The sequence below is a fragment of the Panthera tigris genome, chromosome D3, assembly GCF_018350195.1.
Source record: "Panthera tigris isolate Pti1 chromosome D3, P.tigris_Pti1_mat1.1, whole genome shotgun sequence".
Taxonomy (NCBI): Eukaryota; Metazoa; Chordata; class Mammalia; order Carnivora; family Felidae; genus Panthera; species Panthera tigris.
The window spans coordinates 73,229,711-73,238,530 of record NC_056671.1 but is presented as its reverse complement, the minus strand read 5'-3'; the positions used below and the strand labels follow the sequence as shown (position 1 = coordinate 73,238,530).

General features: G+C 35.2%; 1 protein-coding gene across 1 annotated transcript; it reads right to left on the bottom strand.

Annotated features, from left to right (window-relative positions):
* Positions 1 to 3,351: 3,351 nt before the first annotated feature.
* LOC102958071 (dynactin-associated protein) lies at positions 3,352 to 7,246 on the bottom strand. The gene is made up of 3 exons (XM_007080498.3): positions 7,190 to 7,246; positions 4,623 to 4,703; positions 3,352 to 3,867 (listed from the first exon to the last, which is right to left on the bottom strand). The coding sequence occupies exons 1-3, from the start codon at positions 7,244 to 7,246 to the stop codon at positions 3,538 to 3,540; spliced, it is 468 nt and encodes a 155-aa protein (XP_007080560.1). The 3' UTR covers positions 3,352 to 3,537.
* Positions 7,247 to 8,820: the final 1,574 nt, after the last annotated feature.

Here is an 8,820-nt window from a genome sequence, read left to right as displayed (position 1 = left end):
CCTTAATTTCCACAGGGCATGGAACACGTAGGGGAAGTCACTGAACAGGCCAGAACAAGATGGAAGGCCAAAGATGGAGTCAGATGGAACTATAGTTCCAAAATTCAAAGTCTTTTGAAACTGCACAATATCAGAGTGACTGGCTTAAATAGTGTACCTGTTGAAAGGCTTCCCTAAAATACTGTGGATGTCATCATAGAGCAGGGCTACCTATTACAACAGATAAATGGGCTTTGGGGGGAAGAAAATGCCCATTAGGACATATTCCAGTAAAGCTTCTAAAGCAGTTAATTACACTCTAATTTAGTGAAGCGTATTTGAAAGCTTAACATTTAATCCTACATAAAGTTACTTTGCATTTAAGAACAAATGATACTCTCACAAAAGTCTATGCACAGAAGTTTTATATCGAGAAGCTTCCTGACTAATTTAAAATATGTCACGATAGGGGCACCTGGGTGGCTCAGTCGGTTGGGCGTCCGACATCGGCTCAGGTAATGATCTCACAGTTTGTGGGTTCGAGCCCCACATTGGGCTCCATGCTGACAGCTCAGAGCCTGGACCCTGCTTCAGATTCTGTGTCTCCCGCTCTCTCTGTCACTCCACTGCTCACACACACTCTCTGTCTCTCTCTCTTTCTAAAATATAATTAAACATTAAAAATTTTTTTAAAATAAAATACGTCACAATCGACCAAGTGTGGTGAATAAATTTTTGAAATAATAAATATTAGACTTCTATATGGTTTTAATATTTGTTGAATAAACCACTAAAACTGGGTGATTACTTATTTATTGACTATGCGCACTTAGTATTTTCATAGTACTTTGTAAAATTTTTGTTCGAGATGTGTATTTTAATTTGTGAAGATATTTCCCACAACTCTGTTTACTATTTTAATATTTTATTAAACTTTTTAAAACTGAAAGTCTAAAGCAAAAAACAAGAACCTAAGAGTTCATTCACATCATTAGTCACAAGCCCAGAAATCTAATGATCTCAGATAACTTTAATTGCAATATCCTCCACCCCAATATTTAACATGGGAAATCCATTGCTAAGATTCTCCTTAAACGTAAAGAAGCTATCCTTTCCATATTACCATACTGCATTCTGTATTATCTCTAAAAGTAAGGGAAGTACACAACAGCTCTTATTACAACTTAGCATGTCTTTTAGAATACAAAACTTTTTTTTTTTTTTTTTTTTTTAGTTAGCAGTAAATTTATTTTAGGTCTTTTTAAAAAAACTTTTTTAACTTTTATATCAAAAAGTTTAAGTCATATCAGAAAGCACATTTAAACCTAGTGCTTTTAGTCTTTCTTCTTCATAAGCTTTTAAATCAAAAATGCAATAGAAATGACTTGGGTTAAGATTGCCTGGGGGAAAATGCATGCACACTTACTCCCTTATGTTTATTAATCTTATCTAGAGCTTTAGGATTTTTTTTCTAAAATTTATATAACAACTTTCATCATTTTTTTTTCTTTTTTCTGTTAAACAGAGGAAGAGATAGAGAGCAGGGGAGGGGCAGAGAGAGAGAGAGAGAGAGGGAGAGGGAGAATCCCAAGCAGGCTCTGTGCCATCATCCTGCTCAGTCTCACCACCATGAGATCATGACCCGAGACAAAATCAAGAGTTAGATGCTTAACTGACTGAGCCACCCAGGCATCCTGACTTTCATCATTCTTGAATTGTATTATCAAGTGATATTTGTGGTATAAAAAATATATATTCTTTAAAGACTCAAATTTGGGGGCACCTGGGTGGCTCAGTTGGTTAAGCATTGGACCTTGGCTCAGATCATGGTCTCGTAGTTCATGGGTTCGAGCCCCGTATCGGGCTCTGCAATGACAGCTCTGGAGCCTGCTTCAGATGCTGTGTCTCCTTCTCTGTCTTTCTCTCAAAAGTTAATAAACATTAAATAAATAAATAAATAAATAAATAAATAAAGACTCAAATTTTTACATTTCTTGGTGTCTGAAAAATAATACTAGTTGTCCATATATAACAATTTTGTAAGGAATGACTGTATTTCTGATCTTTCTTTTGTGGAGTCTAATTACTCAGTAAGGCCTCAAAGTCATGCTAATTTACATGACTTATTGTTGCCTGCGGCAACTCAACCTAGAATGATAGAGAACACAAAGTCTTTTGCTTTAGGAAAACAAAACAATGCTTTTAGAACTTTTAATGGTGCACAAAAGACAAGCAGAAGTTGGAAGCTGGATACCAAGTCTTTAGCGGCTTGGGTATAGGCTATAGGGCTGAGTCTTTGGGTAGGAGCCCCCTTGTCTGGAACACTCTTCCATTTTTGTAGAGTTTGGAGGTTGGGGGTGGAATGGGCAGGTTAATTTAACTCTAAAATCTTTCCCAGAATGAAAAATGTATGCTTTCAGTGAGTATTAAACACTCAGAATATAAATAACATTGAATATGTCTTGTGTTTCATAGCAAATTACAAGCAATGTGCCCTCAAACTTGTAGTACAAAATACAAATTTTGTAAGTAATAGTTTATAGTAGGGTTTGGAGACTAAGAAAAATATCAAATATGGAAAATAATATTGACAGTATCAGTGAAACTTCACAAATATAAAATACATCACTTGTCACATTTGAAGTGTTCCTAAGTGTGCTTTTGATTTTAAATCTATTAAACCCCCTTAACCCTCTCATTTTTTATTTAATGATCTCTATGTAAGTCCAAATTTTCATCCTTTTTCAACTTTTAGTCCTTCTCCAAAATCTTCCTTGATTATTCCTAACTTCACTGACTTCTTTTCTGAATTTCCCAAGAGAAATGCCTCTGTAGTGACCAATAGGTATTTAAAAACTCTTGCTCATTAACCACTTTAGTTTTTTAAGTTTATTTATTTGTTTTGAGAGAGAAAGAGAGCGAGCAAGGAAAGTGCAGGGAGAGGGAGAGAGAGAAACCTAAGCAGGCTCTGTGCTGTCAGACAGAGCTTGATGTGGGGCTTGAACCCATGAACTGTGAGCTCATGACGTGAGTTGAACCAAGAGTTGGACGCTTACCCAACTGAGCCACCCAGGCCCCCGACTCATTAACCACTTTAGTTGAACATTTCCTTCTCCCTACTGGAATATAAATGCTGAAAATAGGGAAGTTATGAGATTAGAAAATAATCAATAGCTAGGTGGTAAATATTGGCTTCAGAACCAACAGGCAGAGATCTAAGTAGAGCAGCATCCTCCTGGCAGCCTCTTCAGCAGTTGAAACCACTATTTGTGAAGAATAAAGTTGGTCGTATGGGAGGGATGGAAAGAAAACACTGGGCCCCAGCCTGAATGAATCAGTCAGCCTCAGTTGAAAAAAAAAAATGTTTTCCAATCATTTGAACACTGGAGGGCCCAAGACTGAGTCATTACCATATGGGAAGATAGCAAATGAGGGGAGGGGGAGGAGCAAGCTCTCATGAAGCCAAATGCTTTGCAACCCATTGGCAGGAAGAGAGAACACCTGGACATGCCTCCTTTGGGGTAAAGGTGTTGGTCTGGCTTGAGGAGAGCTAAGGGCTCAAAAGTTCTCTTCAATGATAACTTCATGGTCCAGTGTTGTTATTTCAGTTGTCTCCATGGAGGATGGAGACACCTTGGCAGAGGAGCTTTGGGTGGCCGCAGGGGTAGAAGATCCAGGCAGGGTTGATGAGGTAGGAGATGGGGTAGAATCAGGGATGCAGGTGACACGATTCGACTTTCCATCTGCATGAATGATGATAGTGGTACTGTTGGTGTGTTTGCCAAAGTGGACAAAATATAAGACCAGAATAACAAGGGTTGTGGCAATTAGACAGGCCAAGAGACACACCAGAAATGTTTTCCAGAGTGACCACGGTTTTGCTGTAACCTGCAATGAAGTATGAAAAATATTTCAGCAAATTACATAGAAGTGACTTAGGTAATTGATTTCAATTACTCCACATGCTATAATTTAAAGTAGTTTATCAGCTGTCTCTTAGCTGTCTCTTTCTCTCATTCCTTCTCTCTCTCTCTCTCTCTCTCTCTCTCACACACACACACACACACACACAAAGCCCTTGTTTTCAAGTCCATGAGGACAAAATGTCCCTTCTAAGTTACTCCTTTGTACTAAAGCAATAAGGCATTATCTCAAATCACTGTTAAGTAATTATCAGCTACTCAAGTTATTTTACATCACTCAAAGTTACCTTTGACCGATGGACAATGGCAGGTATTCTTTTGCTCATTGTTTGTGATCTCCTATTTTCATATTATGTGTTGAAATTTTATAATTACAAAAAAAATTTTTAATTACATTTTTATCTCTTAAACATACATAAGAGGACTCTCATTGAGCTTGGAAAGACATCAAAATACAAAACTTATTAACTCTGGTATGGTGCAGGGTCTTAAAGGAATAGAAGGGAGCCCTAATAAACTATTGGGGGCCATGAGTCCCAGGTGTCGCCAGGAGCTTGTGGAGTGGCAGCACGGAGAAGTGCAGAGTAGCCAAAGGACATGGGGACAGTGAGGCGACAGGAGATCCCACAAGAGTCTGCAGAGAAGGGCCTGCCTGCCCCATTTCACCAGTGTTCCTCAGGACTACTGAAGATCCCCCTTCCCCCAGGCCCTAAATCTTACCCACTGTGGCTGGAGGGTCACATTGGGCAATGTACAACCACACTGTCTTCCTTCATTCAAACAGTATGGATTTCTGGGCAACTGCAGAGAAAGAATTTTTAAATTAACAAGCAAACAAACAAATAACTCTTATTGTTAAAGATGAAGAAAGTTTATTTTATCCAGGAACATAAACAAATGAAGCACATATAAATGATGTGAGTCCAATATGTATTAAATGAAGAACCAACCAAGTTCTAGGAGAATCTGAAACTCTAATAAATGGTTTGATGATATGAATTGTACAAATACATTTTTCACATCAAATGATCAATGAAGAAAAATAAAATGATCGATTCAATAGATGCCCAAGGATCATTTTAATAAATTTCGACATTCAATCCTGAGGAAAGCAGACAAACAATGCAAATCTCAAAAATCTAAACATAAAATAGTAATTTCCAAATGCAACAAGGAATATTTTCCTCAAAATAATGAGTAACAAACATCATATTTAATGGTAAAGCATCAGGCACATTCCTCTGAAGTCAGGAGAAGTGAAAAAATGTCTCCTACCACCAATATCAGGTAATGTTTTTCTAGAAGTTCTCATCGATATGTATGACTAAGAGAAATGTGAAGATAAAATTAACATTATTTGTACATGATATGATTGTCTACAAACAGAATCTCAAATAATCAACCATACAACATCTCAAAAGTAATAAGAACTCATCACGTTGGCTCATTATAAAACTATGAAAAATATATGTAACAGCACTTGTTTTGTGTGTGCGTGTGTGTACATGTATTAGCAACCACTATTCGTATAATAAAGCAATTTAAAATGGCTAAGCATATCAAATGCCATATGACTTACATAAAGAAAACCACAAAATTTTATTGGGAAGCAAAAAGACAATTTGGGTAAATGTCCTCTTATAAAAAGCTTCAGAGGCACCTGGGCGATTCAGTTGGTTAAGCGTCCAACTTTGGCTCAGGTCATGATCTCTCAGTTTGTGAGTTCAAACCCAGGTCAGAGCCTAGAGCCTGCTTCAGATTCTATGTCTGCCTGTCTCTCTGCCCCTTCCCTGCTCACGCTCTGTCTCTCTCTAAAAATAAACATTAAAAATAATAATAAAAAAAAGCTTCAGCAGTATAAGCTGAATTTTAATTAATTCTCCAGAATTTTAATTAATATCTTTATGGGATTTTTTTGAGGAAAAACAAGAAAATTAACAAAAAATTTCATGTGGCAAAATAAAGTAACCAAAAGAATAAAATTAGATTGGATGGGAGAGGGGACAAGAAACAAAATATTAGCAGTGAGTTTTTTCTAGGAGGAATCATGGGTGATATTGTTCTGTTTTCTTTTTTATTCTCTATATTTCCCAAATTCTCTAAAATTAGCAAATAAACTCATGGTAATTGTAAAAAAAATTTTTTCTACCCATCATGCTGGGGAATCTAAGAAGTTATAGATTGTCAGATTGGTAAAAAATGGAAAATCCAAACATTCCTTTTCACTGTCTCAGAAGTCAGTTTTACTGTTTAGCATGGGTTTAGCATGATTATCTAATCATTTGACTTAATGGAATAAATTGCATAGATTTTAGCATGTGGGGAAATACCATAACTCATACTTAACGTAAATTAAAAGGGGAGGGAAATAAAGTGATGTATATATGATATTAAAGCGATGACACTTGGTAGCTTCCCTGAAGTATGAGGCATCCTGTAAAATACGTTTCCAATGGTCTAGCTGTTGAATGCTGAAACTGTAAAACCTTCACAAGTAAAACCTTCAAGTGGCAAAACAACTCTTATCAAATCTTACCTTTGTATTTATTTTTTCTGATTGGTCTCTTGGTTCTACAACCTCAAGTTGATTTAAAATTCATTTTTCCTTATTATGAACATAATAGTAGTCAAGATTTCTGAAAAGTAGTTTCTTATAATGAGATTATATGTGAGAAATCTGAGTTCTATTTCTAACTCTGCCACTAGCTAGCTGGACTCTTAATGTTTCAATTCCTCCTGTGTAAAATGAACAGATTTGTTTGAACAACGAATGAGACTCCATACACTTTCTAAGAAATATGATTTTTATATTACTAGAGTAACACATTTGCAGCATAAGCTTCCCAATGAGACATTTTCCATAAATTACTATTTTAAATGCAAGTAGGCCAATGAGAATAAATATTTTCATTAGATTAAAATATACAATAATATTCATAATATATAAACTAAAATAAAAAATAATCAATATTTGCTATAAACACTTCAAATAATTTACTAATAATTCTATCTACTGGTACCTTATATATAAGTGCCAAAATTTAGACAAAATATCTAAATTTAAGCAAAGTCTAATACACAATTCCTAAATGATGTGAAAGCACTATCTGGCATGTTAAATAACAGCCTCAACCCTCGTGATTTCTGGTAATAACGTCCTAGATTCCATTCATCTTGTAAGAGCAAAATCAGAAACAATGCAACTGAACTTTCTTGGAGGGTTAAATGTTAAATGTTGCAAACAAGATTATTAGACATGAAAGCCATTAAAAGGTATTGGTACTCACCAGCTCTGTTGAGGTTTGCTCAATATCCACAACATGATGTCGTCGTTCCCCATCCATTCTGAGGGTGCTGGGGTCTCAAATACAACCCTCAAAATGTCTATGCTCACTTTGTGGATGAGAACTTGGGAAATCCTGGATTTATGTTAAACTAATAACTGTATTCAATCTGGGTTATGTAAAACAATAGCTATTTTCTGAAAAGAATTTCCTAATTCAACCCGAAAGTATGCAATTTATACTTGCTGAGGAAAAATAAATAGAAAAGTTTGCTCCCTTCAAAAACAGAACACACAGAAAATTATCCCAACTATCAGAATGACTCTAAGATTCTGGAGGAGATATAAACCCTTGTCCTCTTTATTTCACATAATTCATTTAAAATCACTGAAACTTGATTTCTCATGGGTTAGGAATTTAGTTTTTGTTTCTAAAAAAAAAAACCCACAAAGCCACTCCTTGGTAATGAGTATTGCAGAATATTCTGTAGCTAAGCAGAGGGATTATGGTAATGACTAATTTCAAAACTTTCCAGAAATAAGACAATATGGAGATTAGGGGATCATGATAGATTTAGGTGGTTGTTGAATAAAATGTGCTGTGCTGTTGAAGTCAGTGGCTAAACTGAGATGGAAACAGGAACTAAAAACTTACCAAAATGGTTTTACTAAAAATACAGATAAAAATAGGAAGTAAGTACACTTCAGTAGCTCTTGATTATATGAATCAAGGATTATCCACCGTAAATCTAGTCTGCTTCTATGTAAATTTGTGTGCTTTTGGCTATGGAATGATGTCACTGCTTCTCATGAATCCCAATCTTTTTGATAAGCTGGAACTAGGAAAGAAACAATGTCTTTGATACTTTGCCACTTCTCCCAAGGAAAAGTTTTCATGATACAGCACGCACAATTGAGGCGGTATTTTACGTCAATCTGAGAATTAATGCTCCCTGACCCTTTGACAACGTGGCATGCAGTATGGAATGGAGAAAAAATGGCTTTAAAGATCTTTTTAGTCATGCATTTCCTATAAGCCAACAACTTTTGGCAAGAGGAAGTTAGTGACATGAATTTCCAAAATATTAATAGACTTACACAATCCTAATTCAAAAGCAGACATGTCTTCTTATTGTGTAATAAGTATATTTGTGAAAATACAAAAAAATATATGTAACTAATTTCAAACCTCTGGACCTTTCACCAAGCAAATATTAAATGACTTTTATGCTTCAAGTCATTGAATCTACTAAGGAATCTACTCCTGAAATCATTGTTGCACTATATGCTAATTTGGATGTAAATTTTAAAAAATAAAAAATAAAATTAAAAAAAAACAAAAAACAAAACAAAATTTTAAAAGATTCAAAACAACAACAATAAAAAAAAGTTTCAACTTTAATTGTTTAACTTTTGTTATTGCTTGAGGTTTTCCTATAAAAATACATTCTTCTGTACCACTTTGGAAATAAGAAAGGAGAAAAACACAAATGAGCAAAGGAAAGAGGCAGGAGAGAAAGGATCCATTCTTAATATAATAGAGTCACTCTAAAACCAAATGTCACAAACATGATTGCAATCAATGAAGAAAATCCATTGACATCTCTTTTAATTTTATAAATAAAATACCATGTC

Coding starts and splice junctions, on each gene's coding strand:
- LOC102958071 (XM_007080498.3), bottom strand. CDS start 7,246: ATGGATGGGGAACGACGACATCATGTTGTGGATATTGAGCAAACCTCA. Junction 4,704..7,189: donor AGCAAACCTCAACAGAGCTG/GTGAGTACCAAT, acceptor CTTTCTCTGCAG/TTGCCCAGAAATCCATACTG. Junction 3,868..4,622: donor TGACCCTCCAGCCACAGTGG/GTAAGATTTAGG, acceptor ACTTCATTGCAG/GTTACAGCAAAACCGTGGTC.